The 26,283-nt window shown below is 34.0% G+C and overlaps 4 protein-coding genes across 6 annotated transcripts; 3 read left to right on the top strand and 1 right to left on the bottom strand.

The window, feature by feature from the left end:
- The first annotated feature begins 3,670 nt into the window (after positions 1–3,670).
- Positions 3,671–6,188, top strand: LOC109181098 (probable glycosyltransferase At5g03795). The gene is made up of 3 exons (XM_019330852.1): positions 3,671–4,302; positions 4,401–4,746; positions 5,312–6,188. The coding sequence occupies exons 1-3, from the start codon at positions 3,671–3,673 to the stop codon at positions 5,981–5,983; spliced, it is 1,650 nt and encodes a 549-aa protein (XP_019186397.1). The 3' UTR covers positions 5,984–6,188.
- A 6,343-nt stretch (positions 6,189–12,531) lies between these two features.
- LOC109182389 (probable glycosyltransferase At5g03795) lies at positions 12,532–15,971 on the top strand. 3 transcript variants are annotated; one of them, XM_019332564.1, is made up of 4 exons: positions 12,532–12,948; positions 13,024–13,382; positions 14,124–14,469; positions 15,195–15,971. In XM_019332564.1, the coding sequence occupies exons 1-4, from the start codon at positions 12,682–12,684 to the stop codon at positions 15,864–15,866; spliced, it is 1,644 nt and encodes a 547-aa protein (XP_019188109.1). In that variant the 5' UTR covers positions 12,532–12,681; the 3' UTR covers positions 15,867–15,971. The 3 variants fall into 3 exon arrangements, with proteins under 3 accessions (XP_019188109.1, XP_019188108.1, XP_019188107.1); XM_019332563.1 differs by having other exon boundaries at positions 12,533–13,126; positions 13,169–13,382; XM_019332562.1 differs by having other exon boundaries at positions 12,533–13,382.
- Positions 15,972–16,370: 399 nt separating this feature from the next.
- Positions 16,371–17,989, top strand: LOC109181313 (60S ribosomal protein L24-like). The gene is made up of 5 exons (XM_019331064.1): positions 16,371–16,479; positions 16,697–16,772; positions 16,865–16,966; positions 17,271–17,419; positions 17,552–17,989. The coding sequence occupies exons 1-5, from the start codon at positions 16,469–16,471 to the stop codon at positions 17,703–17,705; spliced, it is 492 nt and encodes a 163-aa protein (XP_019186609.1). The 5' UTR covers positions 16,371–16,468; the 3' UTR covers positions 17,706–17,989.
- Positions 17,990–18,056: 67 nt separating this feature from the next.
- Positions 18,057–20,286, bottom strand: LOC109181353 (putative homeobox-leucine zipper protein ATHB-51). Its single transcript, XM_019331102.1, has 3 exons — positions 19,995–20,286; positions 18,683–19,017; positions 18,057–18,488 (listed from the first exon to the last, which is right to left on the bottom strand). Exons 1-3 carry the CDS (start codon positions 20,104–20,106, stop codon positions 18,258–18,260), a joined length of 678 nt encoding a protein of 225 aa, XP_019186647.1. The 5' UTR covers positions 20,107–20,286; the 3' UTR covers positions 18,057–18,257.
- Between the last annotated feature and the right edge of the window lie 5,997 nt (positions 20,287–26,283).

Below are 26,283 nucleotides of genomic sequence, written 5' to 3' on the forward strand. Positions count from 1 at the left end.
GTTTTTTTTTAGAGGTAATTCTATTTTTATCTTATATTTATAGGTGACATTTCATTTTAGTCAATTTTTAAAAAATATCCCATGTTGGTCCTAGTCTTATTGTGATATGATCATTTTTTGTCATTTGATAACAAACTTCTTTAAATGTTCTTAAATATGAGAACATTTCAGTATATTCAGTTCTAAGTATTTTAATTTTTTTTTCTTAGATTTATATGTCATTCCAATGCTGCATGCATGCATAGGCTTAGGTTGTGGAGGCTCTGCTGCGGAGGCGCGAATTGCAATTGAAGTAGTAGGCAAGAGACTCTAGCCATGAATTATATGGATTTTTTTCAAAAAAAAAAAAAGAAATATATATAGTGGATTAATCCACTTTAATTTGTATTAAAAAGACTAAAATACTCATGTATTTAACATCATTTAATAATACTAGGATCAACAAAGGATATTATTAAAAAAAATTAAAAATAAAATGACACATATAAATCTATGTGCAAAAATGACAATTGTTATACCATGGACCGTGGTCCACCTTGCAAGGTGGACCCTGGTCCTAAATTATGTATTTTGAAAACTTATAAATTACGTGAGTTTGGGCCTACCAAAACACACAATATCCATAGGCAGTGAACTTGTTACAACCTTCTAAATTACATAAGTTTGATCCAAAAAGTGTAATTAAGAATTTGAATTCATAATCATCTAAATATGAAAATTTTTGTTTTAATGAATAATAATTGAAACTAACCATAAATGAACTTATTGAATTTCAAATAGTTTAAACTAGTATGACACCCGTCCGTTGCGTGGCCTATAAATCTAGTAGTTAATGTTTTTTTTTTTTTTTTTTTTTTTTTTTTTTTTTTTTACATTGTTAAAGTATATTATGTATATTGTAAATTGTAAATAATGGAATTGGCAGTTACATACGTTTATATGGAAATAATTATTATATAAATAAATATCTTGCTTTTTAATAGACTATTTTTATATATGGTAATTAATTTCATAATTACAAATAAAAATTCCTAATTGAGGGGAGACTTTTGCGACATTTCAATTTGCCAAATAATTTTTAAATAATTTATTACATCATTTCAGACCTTTTAATAGATTACTTTTAAATTAATATATATAATTAAATTATTCTACCCAATTATATATATCATTCCTAAATATGATCCTAATAACTCTATATGATGTACGATATATATGTATATAATAATATATAAATATAGTATTATCCTATTATACCTATATGTAATTATGGAATTGATAGTTACATACGTTCATACAGAAATAATTATTAGGATTATGAATCTAAAGGAAGAAATCAAGATATTTTCACTTATGTTTATATTTTTTTAATAATACATGTTTATAAAGAAAAAATATATTTTATATACTAATAATAATAATTTTTATAGAGATATAGACATATGTACGTAAATATACAACTATACACACATATATATGTATTCTTTTTATTTTTAAACAAATATACAGTTTATATATAGTTGTACACTTATTTCTATAAATCCATAATCCATAATTAAATCAATAATAATTTCTTTAAGCAAAACATACTAACCGTATAATTCATAAATAAAAAAATTTCTTTTTTGAAGTATAGAAATGTTTTTAAGTAATCAATTGAGTCATTTCATAAGCCAAAACATTCAATCAAATAATTATCAAGCAACATATTCATCACTTTGGAAAATACTTTGGGCAAAGTAAAAAAGAAGAACAACCACTTACCGTGAAATCTTATTTTCCCAAATTTCACTAAGCCTCAATTGTTTAAATCCTCATCTTCTATCAACCATCATCATCATCAACAATAAAACAACACAAGGTACACATAAGCACCCGTAAAATGTTAAGGTACCTGCTTGTATTCTACCCATAATAAATAAACTAAAATAAAATAAAAGAATAACACTTACAAGGTACTTGTTGAAAGGAGCTGAGAGTTCTAACTTTGAAGAAGAAGAAGAAAATATATATTTTTATATTGTATAAAAGTCATGGCAATGGAGGAAAAGGGAGGAAGACAAAATTTTCTAATTCTCATCTACATAATTATATAGGTAGTAAACTAATCTTTATGAAATAATTTAATAGTCATTAATAGGGCATAGAAGAGATGGGTAACTTCCAATTATAATAAATTTTGATTCCAAAATAATAAAGAAAAAAATATTACATATATATACACATGGTACACTCATTAATATTATATATATACACATGCTACTTAATATATAATATTATATATATCCACACGTTAGACTATATCTATAATAGCATTATTATTATTATTATTATATTATTATTATTATTATTATTATTATTATATTATTATTATTATTATTATTATTATTATTATTATTATTATATGGTTAGTTAATAATTATGAGTTTGGTTTTTAAAAAATGCACCTAAGATTTTGGGGCAACCAATTACACGGTGACAACAAGGAATCTGTCCATTTTGGATATAATTTTCACACTGCCGCTGCCGAAATTCAAACCTTGGTCTCTTCTTTCAAATACTGCTCACTAAACCGGGTTCTATTTACATTCTCATAGATATAAAAGATGGTCCAATTTTTATTAACACTTTCACGGACCTATCGCACAATGTTATATAGAGTGTTACAAGTAACATATCATATCCTAATTGGTTAAACACCTATTAATTAGATTCAAAACATACACTAATCCAACGCAAAGTACAAATTCCCGGTTGGTTAAACACCTATTAATTAGATTCAAAACATACACTAATCCAACGCAAAGTACAAATTCCCGGCCGGATTTTTCCGAATCTTGTCTATAGTATATATAAAAATAAAATCTTGAACTTTAACTTCCCACCTAATTTCTAAACAATCTCGCTTTCTAATAAAATATATTATTTTTTACTTTCTTTTTTTGTACTATAATTCTAGGTTAAAATTCCTATTCGTAATATTATAATCATCAATAGTAAATGTATATTTTTAAAAATAGTAAAGTTAAATTAAAAATGAAACGAAAATTAAAATTGAAACGGAAATATTTCAATAATAGTATTCTACATCATTAAATAAAAATGGAATGGAGATTAGGTAAAAAACTATAAAACAAATTACCACTTAAATAATACATGGGAGAAAAGTGCTATAAGTATATAATTCAAGGGGAAAAAGTGTCATTTTTCTGTGATAGTTATGTTCAATTTTGAAAAGATAACACTATTTTGAGATAAACTAAAAATGAAAGTAAAACAGGTAAAATGAGACAGGGGAAGTATTAGTTATCATTTATGTTAGTATGAGATGTCAAGATAGCAATTTACATAACTAAAAATTTAATCAAAATAATTATTTGTTACAAAAATAAAATAAAATAAAATAATTACAAAAAAAATAATTAAAATCGTTGAATTACACTGCACAAAGCAGCCGCAAATTTGGCTGCTTGAGAACTGTGCAGCGAAGCTTCCTTTCAAATTAAAAAGAAAAAAAAATAGAGGAAGTAAATGAAAGTGAAAGAAAACGGTACTTTCATGAGTACTTTACACGAAATAGTCTAGGGTTTCAAACCACACACATTTTAAGTAATGACTCCAAGAGAGATGGAATAAGGAGAAGAAGAAATAGATAAGAAAATCTTTTAGGATGGGGAAGAGAAAGGCCAGAGGGTGGTTGTCGCCGCCGTTCTTTCCGCCGTCTTCAAAGCTTGCATGGTTTACAGTGGCTGTGATTGCGGTTTTTGGGTTTGTGGTGTTTCCTGCCCTAAACTATTCCACTTTTCTGTTCACTTATCCTTACTTGAACACTCCGGCGGCCTACCATGGATCTCCACCCGGCGATCTCCGGCAGCTGGAGAGCCAGAAGGACACCGGCGATTCAAGACTGACGGCGCTAGTAGCGACGGAGGAGGAAATAGGGAAGGGGTTGCATGAGAGTAACGTCACCGGAGTTTCAAGACTGCTGGCATTAGTGACGACGGAGGAGGAACTAGATAAGGGGCTGCATGAGAATAACGTTACCGGCGATTCAAGACCCATATTATCGGCACCGGAAGCTGGCATAGGCAACGACGAGAGACAAAACGGCATATCTTCTGATGATACCGAGGATTCAAGAAAACCGAAAAGGTATACGTATACCAACATGGAGATAATAGAAGCCGATCTTGCCCGCGCTCGAGCTTCCATCTTAAGCGGCGGCGGCGGGACACAGACAAAAGATGATGATGATGACGTCCCTGTCGGTCTCATGTACCGGAACGCTTCGTTCTTCCTCAGGTTCTTTACTTTCACAGAGAGAGAAACTGTAGTACTTTGCATTTTAGGTCACTTCAAAATAATTAGTATGAGTAGATCGATAATATGCATGCATGCAGGAGCTACGAGGAAATGGAGAAAACATTGAAGGTGTATGTGTACGAGGATGGAGAGCCGCCAATGGCTCACTACGGTCCCTGCAAGAGCACATACGCAATCGAAGGTAATTTCATTAGTGCAATGGATTTTAGCCCCTTTCGCACCACCCATCCCGACAAAGACCACCTTTACTTCCTCCCCTTCAGCATCACCTTCCTCACCAAACTGGTTTATAAACCAAACTCCCATGATTGGACTCCCATGAGGACAACTGCATTGGATTATGTCAACTCTCTTGCGAGGAAATACCCTTTCTGGAATCGCTCCCTCGGCGCCGATCACTTCATGCTTTCTTGCCATGATTGGGTCAGTCACAACTCACAACTCTTTCCTTAATTACCTTATTCCCACAATTTGGATGTTAATTATCAATCTGGCCACCACTTTGCCTTTAATTGGGTCAGTCTGGTGTGAATAAGAATTAGTCTGGTACGGGTTTAAAGGTGTGTCTTACAATTAGAACATGTTTAGAACACAACCATTATTGTTTGGACCATGGTCCACACAAACTGTGTAGTCCATATTTTGTATACTATAAAAGAATGTAACACTTCCAATCGTTAATTCGTTATATCGTGGACCAGGGTCCATAGTGCACTATAGACCCTAGTTCAATACACAGACTTCATGTTCATAATGCACATAATTCATATTTATAATACACATAATTCATGTTTATTATATCGTTTTTGTGTGTATGTGTATTATGAAAATGGATTCTGTGCATTATAAAATCAAACTGTGTATTAGACCAAGGTTTGCAGTGCACTGTAAACCCTAGTCCACGATATAAATTGCCGGACACCTAATGATACAACCAAAAAAATTACCTAATTGTCTGACTGTTATAAATTTTTTTACTGCAACGTAGGGGCCGTCAATATCATTCGGAGTTCCGAATCTGCACAATAATTCTATCCGGGCATTATGTAACGCCAACACCTCAGAGCGGTTCGACCCGAAGAAGGACGTATCCATCCCAGAAATCGTCCTCACGTCCGGCACGACTGAGGGCTTGCTCGGCGGCCCGTCGCCGTCGAAACGGCCGGTCCTGGTCTTCTACGCCGGCAGGCTGCGCGGCCCGGTGCGGCCAATTCTGCTGCAGCACTGGGAGAACAAAGACGAAGATGTTCAGGTCCACACCAATCTCCCGACGGGCGTGTCGTACAACGAAATGATGCGGAAAAGTAGGTACTGCATCTGCCCTAGCGGGTACGAGGTTGCCAGTCCGAGAATGGTGGAGACGCTGTACATGGGGTGTGTCCCCGTGCTCATAAAACGCGGCTACGTGGCACCGTTCAGTGATGTGTTGAACTGGGAGGCGTTTGCGGTTATTATTCCGGTGGAGGACATCCCTAACCTCAAGAAAATCTTGACGGGAATTTCGCAGAGACAGTACATAAGGATGCAGAGGAGAGGAGTTAAGGTTAGGAGGCATTTTGAGGTTAATTCTCCGCCGAAACGTTTTGATGTCTTCCACATGATTCTCCATTCCATTTGGCTCAGAAGGCTCAATGTTCGACTTCACCATCTCAATATGTAACACTACTTTAATTAGGGTTCTTAATTGTCTAAATTTTAGAAAGAAAAAAAAAGTTTTCATTTTTAGATCATTTTTTCTGGTACTTACAAAATTGTTTGGATCAGATCGGATCGGAGAAGTTATCGTTTTTTATTCTTGTAATTTGTTGTAATGGTTTGCTCATCCATTGTAATAAAGTTTTGAATAATTTTGTGATTTGGTTGCATAATATAATATCGTGTATACTTATTGACAAAATAATTACAAAGTTACCAGAAATATCATGTGTTCGATTCTTGTCTCTTGGTAGAACTCGTCATATAATTTTTTTTATATATATTTTTTACCTTGTGTATTTATGAGTTATTACACAGAAATAATCGAGTAAATTTACTTAATTATACGAGCTCAATGAGAATAATATTGTCTCTTTGTGCTTTATAAGGTTGAAAAAGTAGCTATGAATATATATTACATTCTAATAAAGTCAATAGTACTAAAAAAAAAAGTACTCCGTATTAACTTTGGGTGAAAACAAATAAAAGAAAAGATTTGGAAGGAGTTTTATTATCAAGAGAGAAAGAGATTGGAGAAAAGAGTAAAGATTCTATCATTATTCATAATAATCTTTACAATACATTAAGCAATATCATCAGCATATGTATATATATACACTATTGTCGCTTAGGGGTGTTAGCAACAGAGATTTCGAAAAATTACTCGTGTTCGTGTTCAGTAAGCGCTCGTTTATGTTTGTTTATTAAGGTAAACGAACATTAACAAACAAAATTTAGAGCTCGATTTATAAACGAACAGAGTCTGAACAGTTGTAAGCTCGTTTGCTAAGAGATCGTGAACAAGCTCGTTTGTGTTCGTTTAAAAATGTTCGCGAATAAGCTCGCTTAGTGTTCGTTTAATAATGTTTGTGGACAACCTTGTTTGTGTTCGTTTAATATTTGTTTGTGTTCTCTTTGTAGTTGTGTTACTTGTTTGGTTATTTTTTGTGATCATATATTATTTTTTGTTCACGAACGAATTTTGACCATGAACATGTTCATATGTTTGGTTATTAAACATTCACGAACGTGTTTATGACCGTGAACAAACATGTTCGTGAACATGTTCGTTAATGTTAACAAACATATTCGTGAACGTGTTCGTTAATGTTGTTATTATTATTATTATTATTATTATTATTATTATTATTATTATTATTATTATATTTTAAAAAATCGAAACAATATTCGGTTCGATTCTGTTTTTTACCGAATAATTCAGTTCGATTTAGTTTTTTATCAAACCATTCGGTATACAAGAATCCATTACTATTTGACTATTCGATTCGGTTCGGTTCGGTTCGGGAAAATCGAACCAAAATGCCACGCCTAAAGTTAATTACTGAAACAGTCCCTTGACTATAACAAAATTATCAATTTATTCTCAAGTTAACGGAAGTCTAATGGCAAAACTAACGAAGAACCAAATTGGTTAAGATTTTTAAAGTTGATGGACTTAATTGGTCAAAAAAATAATTGAGGACCAAATTGGTAATTTCGCTATATATAGTCAAGGGACCATTTTGATAATTAACTCAATATTCTATCTCGAGACAACTTTCTTAGTTAACTAATCTAAAGAAGTTAAAAGTTTAACTTTACTAGCAAACCCATTTTACGATTTACTTCTCCTGTCGGGCGGAGCCCGGTGAATGGCCAAGTTCACGCCACTGGGTAGCTTGGGGTGAATGTTGGCCAAATTCAGCAATCTACCTTTCAAAAATGTAACGGTATAAGAAAATAAAGTTGCATGAACGTAATTGTAATTGTAAATATTTATTTTAACAAATGTTATCAAAGTCGGGTCACGAGTTCGAGGACAAATTCAGCACCCTGCTTGGTTTTAAAAGCGGATTGGGTGCAGTCCTCTATTGAGCTTTATAAACTTTCCCTTTTGCATGAGGGCTCGGGTGGTAAGCTATCAGTCTGCATTGGACTGTAGCAAGAAATGTCTGACGCCGCCAAATCCCTTACGGCTCTTCTTCAATAAAGCTTTATAAGATTTCCATTTTGCATGAGAAGCTTCCAGCTACAGATGGGCAAATCAATCCACAATGTATCCCTCACGGACATCCTTTCCGACAACGAAGCTTCTATGGTTACGTTGTTCATGGTTCCTTTTGTTCTGCTGTCTGCTTTTCTGGTTTTCCGTGCCCCAAATAGTTGGGTGTTCATTTTTCCTTATCTGAAAACTCCAGCTGTTTATGTAATATCCAAAATCGTCCTCGACTATAGTGGTTTTTCTCAATTTCGTCCTAAACGACTTTGGTGACCTAATATCGTCCCAGACTTTTGTGTTTCGCTCAATTTAGTCTCAGATTTTTGTATTTTTGCTCAATTTAGTCCCTCATTGTTATTCTGTTCATTTAGTGTTAAATAAATAGATAATTCAGTAATTTTAATATTGGCATCTCTTTGCTCATAGACACGTGAACTGCGAAATCCTTTTTTTTTTTACGAATTACTCCAGAATTACTCCTAAAACTGCGAATATAAAATTTGATTTGCAGGTCCGGGAGTAAATCTGGGTGTAATTCGTACAAGAAAGAGGAATTTCGCACTTCACAAGTTGAAAGTAAAGAGAGATCAATATTGACATTACTAAATTGTCCCTTAATTTAACACCAATTTGACGGAATAACAAATGGAGGACTAAATTGAGCGAAACACAAAAGTCTGGGACGATATTAGGTCACCAAAGTCGTTTAGGACGAAATTGAGAAAAACCACTATAGTCGAGGACGATTTTGGGTATTAACTCGTGCAAAAAAGTATACAAAGTTAGAGATACTAGAATCTGGTCTGGCCCAAGCTCGATCTTCAATCTTGAGAGGAAACCAGCTTCACAGTGATGAACACTACATCCCTTCTGGTTCAATCTACTGGAATGCCTCATCCTTTCACAGGTAATATAATTTACAATTCCACATCTACTCGATCCTTTTGTGGTAGATCTAGTTTAGGTCCCGAGATTTATATGAAACAAGACCTTGTCCATTACATTGCGATCTATTGATATGATATTTCTCCATGCATGTTGAAAAAAATATATTACTTTCCAAAGGTTCCTAAGATTGAGGAAGGATTTTGTTATCCTTGAGCTCATTCCCGGTACGTATCAAATGGAATTAGTCCTAGTACCTACATGACTTCAATAAAATATAATAACATATATATTAGAATGTTCACTCTATTCGTAAAGTTTATCTTGTGACCTTAATTATATAGAAAATTTATAAACAACTCTTACGCGATTGGGCAATGAATTTAATTAGTTGAGTTACCGTACTAAATTAATTTAGTCCCTATCATGATAGGAAATGCATTAATTTTCACTCCAATAGACGTCAAAGCTAAGGGGACCAAGAAGGCAAGAATCTTCTTTTGTCTTATTTTATCATGCTGTTTTGTCACTTAGAAACAAGAACAATTTATTTGTGTAGTGGACAAAGACTACAAAGTCACATCATGGTATCCGACAAACATTCTAAGAGGAAAAAAAACAGGGTATCAGACAATATACATGTAGATCGAAGTAACTTCATATATATCTCAATTATAAACATATATAGAGATATAAAAAGAGATAGATAGATATATGATTTAGGTAGGCTAAAACATCAATGCATTAATTTAATGGTACATGTATTAATATGATTTCCTTAATAATTTTCTTGTTTTAGTAAATAAAAAATAAATATGAGGTGAATTCTCAAATTAAAGAAAAAAAAAAACATATACACACTATTAGTCACAATAAACTTGACTTCTTATTCTCCTTAGATAATGCGTTGAAAGGAAAGAGATCGAGGGATAATCAATCACTTGATGCCCCCTATTATGTTGGTATGTTTTAATTTTTTATTAACAAATCAGCAACCCACTTTTGCTCCTTTTGGTAATGTATTAACTTCATTTTTCATTTTTCCCCACTGTTTTTTTTTTTTAGAGTTAATTATATTTTTTTTTTATCATATATTTATAGGTGACATTTCATTTTAGTCCTTAAAAAAAATCTCATGTTAGTCATGGTATTATTGTGATAAAGACCATTTTTGGTCATCCGTTAACAAACTTATTTAAATATCGTTAAATATGAGGACATTTTAGTCTATGCAGTTCTAAGTGTTTCTTTAATTTTATCCTAAATTTATATGTGTTATTCAAATGCTGCAGAGGCTTAGGTTGTGAAGGTTATGCATGCTGCGGAGGCGCGAATTGCAATTGAAGTAATAGTAGACAAGAGATCGACGTACTCTAGCAATGAATTAGAGATTTTTTCAAAAAAAATAAAAATAAAAATATAGTGGATTAACTACTTTAATTTGCATTGAAAAGACTGAAATGCTTTCGTATTTAACGTACTAGAATCAAAGGGAGATGTTATTTAAAAAAAAAAGACTAAAAATGAAATGACACATAAATGTAGGTGCAAAAATGAAATTAACTCCATTTTTTTTTAATACAAGGGACCAGAAGAAAACTCATAAACTACATGAGTTTGGGGCTAGCAAAACACACAATATCCATAGGCAGTGAACTTGTTACAAACTTGCAACCTTAGGAGTTAAGAGGGGAGTTTAAGATTGAGCGATTAAGTTACAATTGGTCATTATGTGTAATTATTCAATCTACACATATTAGTTTTTTTTTTTTTTTTTTTGAAAATCAATCTACACATATTAGTTATTTTCACTTTTCAAATTATATTTTATATTCACTTTACGTGTCATTATTCATAATATTTAAAAAAGAAAAACATTTATAGTCCTTGGTTATATATTTTTTTTTGAATGCTATTGACTCTATTACAATATAGTATCGCACAAAAAGCCAATAACACCTCCATTGAAGCTCAAACTCACAACCTTTTATATGGGAGTCCAATATAATTCAGGTGTCATCTGAGCACAAGATGCTTGGCATAATCATTGGTTAGATATGACTAAGTAAACCTTTTTTTTTTAAAACCATGACTAAGTAAACCTTAATATAAGTTAATCATGTAATGAGATGTTTTTAAAAGAATCCACCAACTAATCAAACATTAAAGAATTGAATACGTCCGCATGGGTAGCTCAATTGGTCATCATAAAGATGAAGTTTGGAAAGTATTAAAGAGTTGAATACAAGATTGGCATGTAATGGAAAGAAAAAAATAAGTTTTAAGAAATTTAAAAAGAAGTTGGATTGGGCAAATTATTCGGTGGATCCGGGTCCACATTTTAAGGTGGATCTGGGTCCAAAAAGTCACAATTTATATACTAAATATTCATAATTTACATATTAAATGTTCATAATTTATATATACTAAATATTCACAATTTACATATGAATGTTCACGATTTATATACTAAATGTTCACAATTTTATATACTAATTAAATGTTTACAATTTACATACTGAATATTCACAATTTATTTTGACCTAGTCCATGGCATAACTATTTGTTGGACTCTGATATAGGCCGGCTACATAAGCCTCACTTATCGGAATATAATCCACATGTATGATGTATATACAAATCATTATCAGAGGACAATATAATTCACAATTTCACATAATTTACTAAATAAATCGTTGTCATAGTCATTTTCTTATTAATGCGATGGTTTAGCCATCTTCGTAGGTGTCCAAAATCCTCGTATTCATATAATCATATTCATATATAGTTTATAGCATAGAACACCAGCATGACATATACCTAATAATCGATTTTTTTTTTTAATTTTTTAAATTTGTAATGAGAGAACTTGCCTCATACGCGTACAATCACTACTCAGAGTGTATGGTAATTAAGTAAATCTCACTTTTATACAATAATCTGCAAATCAAATAAAAGTGTATGGTAAATTTGATTAAAAAGGGGTTGACAAGAATTCGAATTCATAACCATCCAAATATAAAAATTTTCTTCTTAATGATTAATCGAAACTAGCCAAAATGAACTTTTTAGCTAGATTTCAATTAGTTATTTTAGTTATGTAAAAATCAAATTTACCAATCATATCCCAAACATACCTGAAAAATGATCTTCTAATGACCAATCAAAACCAACCGAAAATGAACCAATAAGACTTTTTTCAGTTAATTATTTTAATTTGCTTGCCAAAAAATAGAATTCATGTTCCTAAAGTGGTTGAATAGTTGTACTTAAAACTCTCTCCCAAAGACAAGGTGGAGCTGAGCTAGATTTGAACCCTACTATAAATAATTTCGAGATGGTCTAATTTTTATTAACATTTTCTCGAGTTCATCGCACAATGTCATACAAAGTCTTACAATTAACTTGTCATATCCTAATTGGTTAAACACCTATTAATTAGATTCAAAATAGTACACAAATCCAACGCAAAGTACAAATTCCGGCCGGATTCCGAATTTATATAATCCCAACATACCAACTTGCTGGCGTAACCTTTGCGTGTTGCTTTCTAGTATAAGAATCCCCTTTTAGTTGCCGGTAGCACGTTACCAACATTATAGTACGTGACCACATATGCACAAACATATCATATGACTTTATAAACATATTTAATTTTCGCATTATGTCACGCCACTTGTCAACCTCTCTCAACGATCACTAGCCATCAACAAGGGCTTATTGAAGGCGACAAGAGATGGAATAAGGAGAAGAAGAAATAGATAAGAAAATCTTTTAGGATGTGGAAGAGAAAGGTCAGAGGGTGGTTGTCGCCGCCGTTCTTTCCGCCGTCTTCAAAGCTTGCATGGTTTACAGTGGCTGTGATTGCGGTTTTTGGGTTTGTGGTGTTTCGTGCCCAAAACTATTCCGCTTTTCTGTTCACTTATCCTTACATGAACACTCCGGTGGCCTACCATGGATCTCCACCCGGCGTTCTCCGGCAGCTGGAGAGCCAGAAGGGCACCGGCGATTCAAGACTGGCGGCGGCGGCGGAGAAAATAAACAAGGGATTGCATGAGTGTAACGTTACCGGCGATTCAAGACTGACGGCGCTAGTAGCGACGGAGGAGGAAATAGGGAAGGGGTTGCCGCATGAGAGTAACGTTACCGGAGTTTCAAGACTTCCGGCGTTAGTGACGACGGAGGAGGAAATAGATAAGGGGCTGCATGAGAATAACGTTACCGGAGATTCAAGACCCATATTATTGGCACCGGAAACTGGCATAGGCGACGACGAGAGACAAAACGGCATATCTTCTGATGATACCGAGGATTCAAGAAAATCGAAAAGGTATACGTATACCAACATGGAGAGAATAGAAGCCGATCTTGCCCGAGCTCGAGCTTCCATCTTAAGGGGCGGCGGCGGCGGGACCCAGACAAAAGATGATGACTCCGTCCCTGTCGGTCCCATGTACCGGAACGCTTCGTTCTTCCTCAGGTTCTTTACTTTCACAGAGAGAGAAACTATAGTACTTTACATTTTAGGTCACTTCAAAATAATTAATATACTTTCCTAATTTAAATATCTCTAAATTTTCTCTCAATTTACTCTTTATTCTGTTTTTTTTTTTTAAATTTTAAAAATGATGAGCATATAAGATTGGTCAAATGGTCTGGTCGGGGTCCAACTAATCCCGGCTAGTTTCGAGATACACAGGAGCTGACCCAGAGGAATCAGATTATCTCAAATTTTTCCTCACAAAAAATAAAAAAAACTCATTTGCCATTTGAACTACCCATTTGATTTACCTTTATTCTTGATGTTTTGACTTATGTTTGTTTAATTATTGAAGTTACTATTTTGGTTTCAAATTTATCTATATATCAAATATTGAAATCATAGTTTAGTGAACTTGACCACAAATGGACAAATTAAGGGTTCATTATTCTTTAAAGAATATAATTATTAGAATTTGTCAATTCCATTCCATATGTCATAAATAAACTAATAAATATATGCACTTTTTTTTTTTTTTTTTGCACAGTTTAGCTCATTAGTTTACTAGACAGTTTTAAGAGAAGAATGATATATCTTTGACAAATATCCGGATTTTTCATGTTCTGCTTACTTGCAAGTGATACAATTGGAAAGTGTTGGATGGTCTAGATTTTTACTTGATTTCTTGTATGACTAGGGGGTTAGTATATATATCTCAGTAGATAATATATATGCATGCAGGAGCTACGCGGAAATGGAGAAAACATTGAAGGTATATGTGTACGAGGATGGACAGCCGCCGGTGGCTCATTACGGTCCCTGCAAGAGCACATACGCAATCGAAGGTAATTTCATTCATGCAATGGATTTTAGCCGTTTCCGCACCACCGATCCCGACAAAGCCCACCTTTACTTCCTCCCCTTCAGCATCACCGTCCTCAGCAAACTGGTTTATGAACCAAACTCCCATGATTGGAGTCCGATGAAGATAACTGCTTTGGATTATGTCAACTCTGTTGCGAGGAAATACCCTTTCTGGAATCGCTCCCTCGGCGCCGATCACTTCATCCTTTCTTGCCATGATTGGGTCAGAACTCACAACTCACGACTCTTTCCTTAATTACCTTATTCCCACAATTTGGATGTTAATTACCTAAGAGCAAATATCAATTTTGATGACACGGGTATTAGCAAAATAACAGTTTTGATTTACATGTTTAATTCATACCAATTTTCATCCACAACTATTATTTTAGTACCAATTTTCATCCACAACTATTGTTTTAGTGTTTAAATTATCACCTCTTTGTTTAAGACATGCCGAAATATTAAATTATTAAGGGTATTTTCATCCTTTTCAAATTAAAATTCCAATTTAAGCATGAATAAAGGGAATTAAGTCTTACGATCTATCACAATTCGCACTTCACCTTCTCAAATTAAGGCAAGCATTTATCACAATTCGCAGTTCTCCTCCTCAAATTAAGGCAAGCTGAAGAGGAGAACTGCGAATTGAGATCGAATGAACTTAAATCTATTTATTCATGCTCAAATTGGAATCTTAAGTTGAAAATGACGAAAATGCCCTTAATAATTTTTAGATTTTGATATGTCTTACATAGAGGGGTGACCAGCCTGATAAATTTTAGTATTAAAATAATAATTGTAGATAAAAATTAATACTAAAATAATAATCGTAAATGAAAATTGGCATGAATTAAACATTTAGACTAAATTCGTCATTTTGTTAATAATCATAGAATTAAAATTGGTATTTTCTCACTACCTAATTATCTTATCTTTAACGTACAGGGGCCGGAAATATCATTCGCAATTCCGAATCTGCACAATAATTCCATCCGGGCATTATGCAACGCCAACACCTCAGAGCGGTTCGACCCGAAGAAGGACGTATCCATCCCGGAAATCGTCCTCCCGTCCGGCACGACGAAGGGCTTGCTCGGCGGCCCGTCGCCGTCCAAACGCCCGGTCCTGGTGTTCTACGCCGGCGGGCTGCACGGCCCAGTCCGGCCAATTCTGCTGCAGCACTGGGAGAACAAAGACGAAGATGTTCAGGTCCACAGCTATCTCCCGAAGGGCGTGTCGTACAACGGAATGATGCGGAAAAGTAGGTACTGCATCTGCCCTAGCGGGTACGAGGTTGCCAGTCCGAGAATGGTGGAGGCGCTGTACATGGGGTGTGTCCCCGTGCTCATAAAACGCGGCTACGTGGCGCCGTTCAGTGATGTGTTGAACTGGGAGGCGTTTGCGGTTATTATTCCGGTGGAGGACATCCCTAACCTCAAGAAAATCTTGACGGGAATTTCGCAGAGACAGTACATAAGGATGCAGAGGAGAGGAGTTAAGGTTAGGAGGCATTTTGAGGTTAATTCTCCGCCTAAACGTTTTGATGTCTTCCACATGATTCTCCATTCCATTTGGCTTAGAAGGCTCAATGTTCGACTTCACCATCTCAATGTGTAACACTTTAATCTAAATTTTTACAAAAAAGTTTTCAGTTTCAGATCATTTTTTCTGGTACATACATAATTGTTTGCTCATCCATTGTAATAAAATTTTGAATAATTATGTGAGTTTGGTTGCATAATATAATATTGTGTATACTTATTGACAAAATAATTATAAAATATCAAAAAATCATGTGTTTGATTCTTGTTGAACAGTAAAACTCGTTATATAATATTTTTTTTAATATATTTTACATCATGTATTTATGAATTATTACACAAGAGTAATTAAGTAAATTTATTCAATTGTAATTTGTATGACCCGAACGGTTAGAACTTTTAATTTATTTATGGAATAAAAGTAAGACCAACCACCACGTCCACCATTATAATCTCATTGATTTTCCAAACACACCTTAAAAGTTGTTATATTAGACCAAAAAATAGAACTTTTGGACTCCATAAGGAGCCCATATAAGACAAACAATTCCAACGAAACAATAGGCGCCCATAGAAGGGCCCATTGAAGGTCGTTTATAAACGATTTTCGTTAGGTTTTCTTTTACTGTACCCGCATCAACCTCTGCAAATCGGTTAACAGCGTCAGTACCCGCGGCCATGGTGCTCAAGTAAATCATCTTACCCTTCTCTTTGGCAACGTTTTATTTACATTCATTTCAAATGTTCTCTCTTTATACATAAAGATATGAGCGTGTATATATCTGTCTCTGTATCCATATGTATAAATATTTTAGTGGCAGAGCTGTTTAATGATCACTGTTTGCCATTCCATGAATAAAAATGTGATCTTTATCCATTAGGGTTAAAGTTTGATTGTAATTTCAGGACAGAACTCTGTCGTTTCAGTGGGGCGAAGATATATCCTGGGAGAGGCATAAGATTTGTGCGTGCAGATGCTCAGGTTGTTCTTGAATTCATAATTATCACTTTTTTCCACCACAGCATTGTTAGTGTTTTATCCTCCATTATAACTATTTATAATGTTTCTTTCAGGTTTTCCTGTTTCTAAATTCAAAATGCAAAAGATATTTCCATAATAGGCTAAAGCCTTCCAAGCTTACTTGGACAGCAGTCTACAGAAAGCAGCACAAGAAGGTGAGGAATGTTGAACTTGATAGATCTGTACATGTGGTTTTTCTCGATTTAGCCCTTGATTCTAACTACCCAATTAAGCACAAAAGACATTTAGGATTAAATAGTGGAAAACACTATAATCGAGTACTAAATTGGGTATTATCACCTTTTATAAGGTTGAGGGCATGAAGTTAGCTTTGTCATAGTTCTTTGTGGTTTTTGGTGTAATCTAATTGATTACATTTGACAGATATATGATATCTTAGGTATCAAAGTTATGTTGTATCCATTTTTGCCTAATTTGCGTTTTATTTGACACTGATAGGATCTTGCACAAGAGTCGGTTAAAAAGAGGAGAAGAACCACGAAGAAGCCCTACTCTAGATCAATTGTGGGTGCAACCTTGGAGGTTATCCAGAAGAAACGAGCTGAAAAACCCGAAGTTAGAGATGCTGCTAGGGAGGCTGCTCTCCGGTGTGTTTCTAATTGATTTCCCTTCTTTCTACGACTTATGATTGTTTGTTTACTCTGCATTCATGTTTGCAAATGCTTGATACCATTTTCATTGTAAATAGAATTTTTTCTCTTCTGGTTTGTGTTGTGCAGTGAAATTAAGGAAAGGATCAAGAAGACTAAAGATGAGAAGAAGGCAAGGAAAGCAGAGGTGATGGCGAAGTCACAGAAAGCGGGGAAAGGCAATCTTCCCAAGGGCGGAGCAGCAAAGGGTGCCAAGCTTGGAGGTGGAGGCGGGAAACGCTGATGTTCGTTCCCAATTTGAAGCAATAATGCCAGTTTTGTGGTTCGTTCGTTGATCAACCGAGTTTTGTTCTAGTCATTTCAGCATTGAAGTATTTATTTCCAGTTTTGCTGATATACAATCATTCAAGCCACAATAGATCATTCTCTAGTCCTTTTCTGGTATTCAGATTCGTTTAATCTTGATTATGCAACATGTTGGATGCACTGTTAGTTGTATGTGCACTCCACAACTCATTTTTGATGAATTACATAAAGTTTTTGTTGGATTAGTATCTTACATCCTCAGATGTTGAGTCTCTACATCTCCTTTTGTTGGTGTTCGGAAAAATGTCAGTCAGCTCAACTTATAGACCATTATGACTCGATTTCATTTACGCTATCAATTATATAAAAACATGGGTAGTCCATAGTAACAGCAAAATCAGATACAGATTGGTTCCATCATGATAAGATTATAGCATCTAGCCTGCAGTAACCTAACCTGTTCTCATCTTCTAATCTAAGTTAGGGCTTCATAATATCAACTTAACTAAGCTCTAAACATCTGATTAATTCACTGATATGGAAGAGTTGCCCAGTATGATTGCATCAACGGATTGCATTCCTCAACATTGAAGGCGAAATTGCAGTCAGCTATCTGATGGGTATTTGCTTGTAGAGCCCTGCAGTTTGAACTGGGAATCGATGTGCTCTCAACTGTCTCCTCCCCTGACATTTCTGTGTAGCCTGTGGAGACTTGCTTCTTTGTGGCTTGATCTTTGAGTATTGATCTTAGTGTCAACACCTTCTCAGACAAATCGAAGATATAAGACCCCATAATTTAAAAAAAAAAAAAAAAACATTCGGAGCGGCCTATCAGCCTTCTTGGTCAGCTATGGACAACCTATATTGGTCCCTTATTGACGGGATTTTTTAGAAAACATGATGTTGTGTGTACGAGGTGCATGGAAGTGAAAATTGGAAAATTATGTATATTACCTCTTCTTGGAGCTTCTGTTTCTCTCTTGTGACAGCTTCGAAGTCGTGTTTGAGAGAATCGTAGAGGCGTTCCAGCTGCTTAGTCTTCCACCTAGCCCGTCTGTTCTGGAACCAAACAGCGATTTGCCTAGGTTGCAGCCCGAGTTCCTTGGCCAGCCGCTGTTTCCTGTCGGGGTCCAGTTTTATCTCCTCTTGAAAACTGTTCTCTAACGACTCTAACTGATCGTTCGACAACCTCTTCTTCTTGTCCATCGGGTTCCCAAAGCTCCCGTGCTTCTCTAATGGCGGAACCACTGCGTTATGGCTTTGCATTGCGTTCTTCATTTCTATGCCGCCTGAAAATTACATTCTTTCAGTGTTAACACCGGTTCAATTCAAATATAAAAAAAACAGTAATAATATTTTCATTTGGTATTATATTTATCAAGTTACATTTTACTTCTAATTTTAACTTGTACAATATTATATACGCATCGTTTATTATATGAGCGAAGGCAGTTATTTGTTGTTTAATTATTGACAACTTTTAATGGACGGGTTAGTATTTTTGTACGAAACATAACCCAAAAATAAATGAGAATAATGTTCTCACACTACTTGATATAAAGCTAAAGATTCCTTCAAAACTTTTTAGTATATACTCAATACAAGAGTTATTGGTGCCAATTGATACTGTAGATTTTCTTTAACTATTAACCATGCATTATATCCTTATACAAGCAAAAATAAAAAATAAAAAGAAAAACAAATGACATTATAATATTGTGCAAGTATATACATATAGTTTTTGTAGTTTAAAAGTAGCTTAACCTACTAATATCATAATTTGATATCATTTATCAAATTTATTATTACCCATTTATTTAATGTATTCATTCTTTTTTTTTTTTGAATGCTACTAGCTCTATTAGAATGTAGTATCTATTCATATACTTTCTCAACCTACTGAAACACAAAAAGCTAATAACGCCTCCACTGAAATTCGAACTTACAACCTTCCAAATGGAAGTCCAACCCGGGTACCATTGAACCACATAGTCTTGGTAATGCATTCATTCTTGATTTTCCATAAAATTTAAATATATGTTTAAACTTTAAACTTAAAAATCGATGTTCTCATTCTGAAAATCCGAGGAGGTAAACTAACATACAAGACGCGAAATACTTGTAGGCTAATGTATAAAATCCATACCTCATTTTTGGGTCATTAGGATTCAAATATATGTATGACATGTTTTCAAAAGAAAAAATATGTACGAGATATATTTGGTAGAAAGTAGAAAGAGATGAGAAGAACGATGTTGTATAGTACCTGGATAGTGATTATAATTGTAACCGCAGAGGAAATTGAAAGAAACATCCTGGGACGATGACGGCGGTTGACGAGGAACAAAAGGTATGGTGAAGTTGCCATTCCAGTCCATGTTTTTCGGACCTACCTAGTTTAACCTCGATGGCTCGATAGATAGATCTTTCTTCTTCAACGTAAAACTCTACTATATTTCACTTCCCCACAAGACAAAAACTGATGTGCAAACTAAAAGCTATATATATACATACACACACACTAATGGCAGACCCTTTTCTTCTTCCTCGAATAGCTAGCTAGGCTGCGCTAGCTATTAGCTAGGCAGCTCAAGAGTCTGGACCACAGAGAGAGAAAGAGAGGGTGGGTTTCTTGTTTAAATTTAGTAAGGGTTTGGAGAAGCAAAAAAGTGAGAAAAAAAAGGTGAATATATATATATATATATATATATATATATATATATATTTTGAGGAAAAAGAGAAAATATTAAGAATTCATAGGCTTGGGATAATTGGTAAATAGACTTTTAATGTAAATGTTATTCGCGTCAAAATTGAATTAGTCTCGTAATGATGGGAATACCGAATTATATAAGACTTACTCAAATTAAAGTGAAAATCACAATAACCCAACATTTTAGATCAATATCAATTAGTAAGCAAGATACATTATTGTGTAGGTGTGGCTAGGGCTTATCTCTCTGTATGAGTCAAACTCTTGCAAGTGTAACATGAGTTAAATTCAAATTAATCTCATAATAGTTGGGATAATCAATTACTTTATGTGTATGTTATATTAAAGATCGAATTAGGCATGCTAGTCTTATCTCTAATAAGAATTCTGTGAGCATAATTAGATCTGAATTAGTTTTACAGTAGTGGGAATATCGGATTTTATATACAAACAAGAAAAGAGAAAATGACAAGGAGAGGAGCTATGTAGGGTTGTTGGTTTTGGGTGCAATAGTGTGACAATGTGTCAAAACATGAAAGAGATGGACGCAAGATCGAGCTTAGCTTCTTCTATTCATTCTTTTTGGGGGTGCAATTCATAAATATTCTTCTCCGGCACGGCAGCAACATTGTTTAGGTAAGTTTTCGACAAAATCCCCATCACACAGGACAAAGTGTTCGCAACAACATAGGCAAGCTGTTTCTCTGATCCGGTCTCCTCTCTCTCTCTAGCTCTTATCTGCTTTACCTTTTGAGTCCAATTGCCATCGCATGTAGTGATCCGAGGTCTGTACGTAAATTATACCTACTCTCTTGATTCTCTCCACCAGTACACTGTACTTTTTTGTTGTATATATAAACAATTTTTTTTTTTTTTTTATGATGAAAAAAATTTATTGTCATTACTCAAGTATGGCTCATGTTTAATGGCCTGTTGCTCGGTGTGCATTATGTAATTGCTCCTTTGTAATAGCAGTTTTTTTAATATATATATATATATATATATATATATATATATATATATATATAAAGATATCACTTTACTTTTAAACTAGTGAACAATTTAAATAGGTTTGCGTGCAACTCATAATTGTGTTTCATATTACTTTTAGCTAGGTGCACATCTTTTGCAGTTTCATATGGCTCGAATTACGTCTATAAAAACTTTTACTTGGACAAAAGCGTGACCCATAACATTCCAATATTACAATTGCACTAGCAATAATCCTCACCAAGCTATTGGGTTTCTTATGTACTAAAAGTCTTTCATTCAATACTGATAGTAAAGCATTGGTTGCCATTACAGGTTTAATAAACAGTATTTGAGAGAAGATATTAAACTTTGAAATTGACAGTGTGGAGACTATGCACAAAATGAGTAAATCATATCATTTGTGCACACTTGACCATGTCTGCGGAGTCATTGATCAGTTATTGTGATTTTCACTCTCACATGCTTTTCTTTGGGCTAGGGCATGAGGAGCTTAAATTTAGTATTAATATATAAAATTTATATATTTAGAAATATAATTATATTAAAAATACTATTAAACAAAAAAGTCAAATTAAAAAATAATTTAAAATTAAAATAAACTAAAGAATTGGTTTAACCAATGAATAATAAATATAACAGATAAAATATGACTGCAATTAGGTATATATAGAGGTGGCCTGTGGGGGTGGGATGCATGCACAAATACCCCATATATATATTGTTAGGCGGAGGCCCCTAAAAGATTAGTCCAGCAATTGCTGGTTGTGCAGTTAAGGTTGACAAGTGTCTGTAAAGGAAGGAAAAATTATTGGACGGAAGTTGGTAAAAAGTCAAATCTAGCACCCGGTGTCTTCTCGAAAATATGGCGGTAAGATATACATATATTATATATATAGGCATAGATACAAACAATGCAAGAAGCCGCCATCTGGGCCCCAAAACCCTGCCTCTTCAGTCTCCTACACACTTCACTGCACGCTGCTGGTGATGATCAGAACAGAACAGATCTGAGAACAGTATATATAGATGCTGACAAATTAAATGGAGGATCGGAGAAGAAAAGATGCTTAGCTTAACGTTTCCCTTTTCACGCCTACGGATCTGAGTGTCTTTAGTCCAACTTTCCCTAGTACTTCTACTTTAACCACCACACCCTCAATCCTGCAATGATGATGATGCTGATGCATGATGAGACCAGCTACCCACACTGCAACACCATGCTGTGTGCTCTGCCTATTCATCACTTCCAAATTTGCAGTAAATGACAACCTTAAATAATTTTTATTTTTTTAATATTAAACACTACCTCAGCTCTTCCTCGGTCTCTTCTTCTGGTCCTTCATTCTCAGCTGCATCGCATTTATTAACCCAACAGCTTGGGTTAGTTATTGCTAATGTTTATTTTTTCGAGAGAGTAGTTTATTGACCATTGTGATCCTTTAATTTATTGACTAGTATCACAAGGCTGGCTTCACCCATGCTGTACTTTTGAGTAGCAACTATGAATTTTTCCGTAAATAAAAAACTATTAATGATAAGAATGCCTCGAACCTTCTCTTTCACTCACACTCCCCTTTGCTCAGGCATTCAATGAATGGGTGCCACGGTCAGGTCTAGACGGAGAAAAGTTGGGTGGTTTGCAGTGGGGGGATTCATCGAGGATGGATGGATTAGAGAGCGGTACTTTGTGTGGCTAAAACGTGAGACAAGAGTTAAAAATAGGGTTCCACACTTTTTCAACCCTAGCTGCAGCTACCTAGTATGTAGTTATGTACGTTAGATCAGATCGAAAGACTTGGATAATTTGAATCTGCATATGCATTCATTTGTTTGTTAACAAAATCGTGTCTTCTTTGCCACCTTGGCTGCTTAAAGATAACATTTGATAATCAACTTGGTTGGCATAAGTAGCGGTATAGTCTCGTATCTTAAAAGAGACCAGGTCGAAAGTTCAAAATTCTCTCTCGTATAAAGAAATCAATAAGGACAACAAAAGTGTTTTCTGTAATTAAGACCTACTCATGACACCTCATAATTTAATAAAAAAAATGATAAGATTTAGAATCGGTAAGCAAACAACTAATGTAACTGCAATGTTAAAAGTTCGACTTACGAGACTAATAGGAAATATTTGAGTATTAGTTATGGAAAGTAGATGTGATAGATTCAGAGATTATCATTTATAAGAATATGTAATTAGAGACTTTGAGACATTTTTTTAGTCCATTGTACCGTCTTTGTAGTGCGATTTACTTCTCATATATGTGGTCTGTGACGACTATTATACATAGTGCCATAACGGTAAGGTATTGCACGCCCTAAAATAGTAATATCAAGTTTAATTTCTCTAGTTATCCATAAACAGAAAAGAAAATTAAAATTCAAATTACTATTCATCAGCTTTAATGTAACTGTCACCAATTGTATTAATGAAATTTATTATCCACTTAAAGGCCTGCTTGAAGTCAACTACTTCGCTATAGCCAGCTTTTGGCCTATAAATTAAGAAAACTTACTGTTAGACTTATATAATATGATTAAATAAAATGTCTAAACTTAGATAATTGAGTGGATGAAGCATGACTTATATACAAACTCACGAGTTTTATAATTATTTAACACGTCACAAGTTAAGGTGTTAATACGAACTAACTCTCTCATCAATTATCAATCTTAACACCTCGAATTGAATAAGTATATAATACCCTAGCTCGAATTTAAAACCTAACAATTCTATGGCCAACACTACTTAGATAACCATTAAATGACATTATACAATCATAGGGACAACAAATCTTAAAGATCAATTTATGAAGTAGTGGCCGTTAGTTATATATATTGTATACATGACATAATATAATGCAACAGCTCTATAGTACAATATTGTATTCATTTCACAAACAATACATGTGCCACGGAGTAATTGTAATTAAAAATAGCGCAGCCTTACTATAATTGTAGCTATTGAATTAATGTACTCATAGTTTTTCAAAAAAAATAATAAAATGTACTCATACGAGTCATAGCTACACTAGTACGGAAAAACGATATATGAAGAGAACGGGCAAGTATAATATCTTGTTATCAAAATGACGTAGTTTGATATATATAGCTACTATATAAATATAAAGAAATAAAATGGTACGGTGTTTTAATTACTAGCTATAACTTTTTTGTGCAATGATAAAAGTTCGATTCTAGTTAATAGTATGTAATTTGAGAAAGCTTACAATAACTAGTGCATGTAGTATTACTCCTTGATTTACGGTAAAATTCATAACCACTACTCGAAGGTACATTCTGAATGAAGTCTGTCTTATGATTCTAGTCGATCACAACGAGGTAAATCAATCTAAGTTATCCATAAGTAACTGATTCATACCAAAAATTGCTAATAGGCCAGTTTCACAGAGTCGAATTTGAAATCCTATAGGTCCGGTTGCTCTACATAGTATTACTCTACCTATATATACTTCACCTAATATGATTATTTAAAATACAATATTACAACTACGGGTGGAAACACCAAAATTTATTGTCGAAATTTGCACGACCAGTGGGGGCCTGGTCGTCATGCATTTCCTCATACTAAGTATTGATATTCATAAGTGCAAAATACTAAGTATTGATATTCATAAGTGCAAAATAATGTACCATGTCTATAGATAGCCTTCTAAAATATGGTACAAGAATAAATATGGTTAAAAACACAATTTGAAACCCTAGACAAGTTTAGTCATATTGTTGACTTCATAACAAGAAGTTTACAAATTTGACTTTAATACCATGAGCGATCTATTAACCTTATTGGTTTGAGTTGGTCAGTTATGGACAACGTAACTTAACGTCCTAACTAGGTTGGTTTACCTCTGTGTGGTCCTTTGTTGGTTAGGGTCACAAGTCGAGGTTTACCAAGTCTACAATCTCGAATAGTTGCTGTTGGTTTTCTTCGCCACCCAAAACACAATTTTAAACATTGTATTGTGGAAAATTATAGATCATATACTCATAACACATTACACATAATCATGCAGAGGGGAAGAGATGGTTGGTCATCTCTCTTCTCCTGTACGATTTACCTTATCTGTATGATTTATTTAGTGTATATTTTCTGATAGTAACTATGAATTTCTTCCGTCATCTAAACAAATGAGGTTGCAACTTGCAAGAGATGAATGTGCATTATAAGAAAGCAATAATTGTGCTGATCATTTAGTTAATTATTTGAAATGGACCGGAAGGTGCATGTCCATATGTGGCTAAAGCTAAATGGGCCAGGCTGAGCCCATTCCTCACGATACAAATGACAGCCCAACTATTTCACTGTAAGCCCATTTACACTGAACCCAAGCCCGCAGCCCCCAAAATATCTCCACCCCGACCAACCCTGCAAATTATGTTGTGCAACCATGTAGACCATGCATGATGCACACCGTTCTATGTTCATAAGTCATAATTACTGAATTATATATTTATAATTATAAAGTTATATATTCATAATTTTTTAACTTCATATTCATAATTATTGAACTTTATATTCACAATTACAAAACTCTATGTTCATAATTTTCGATGTTCATGTAATTAGAGACTTCGAGGCATTTTTTTTAACTTGTACATAGTATAATTTTTTTAGTGCAATTTACTTCTCATATATGTGGTGAGTGTCTGTGACCACTATTGTACATATATAGAGGTATTACTATACACACCCTAAGATAGTAACATCCAGTTTCTCACTAGCCAACCAGCCGCGCCATTTCTATTGGTAATATGGTGTAGAAAAAAAATAATATATATATATATATATATATATATATATATATATATATATATATATATATATATA

Source organism: Ipomoea nil, unplaced genomic scaffold (assembly GCF_001879475.1).
Source record: "Ipomoea nil cultivar Tokyo-kokei standard unplaced genomic scaffold, Asagao_1.1 scaffold1043, whole genome shotgun sequence".
NCBI lineage: Eukaryota > Viridiplantae > Streptophyta > Magnoliopsida > Solanales > Convolvulaceae > Ipomoea > Ipomoea nil.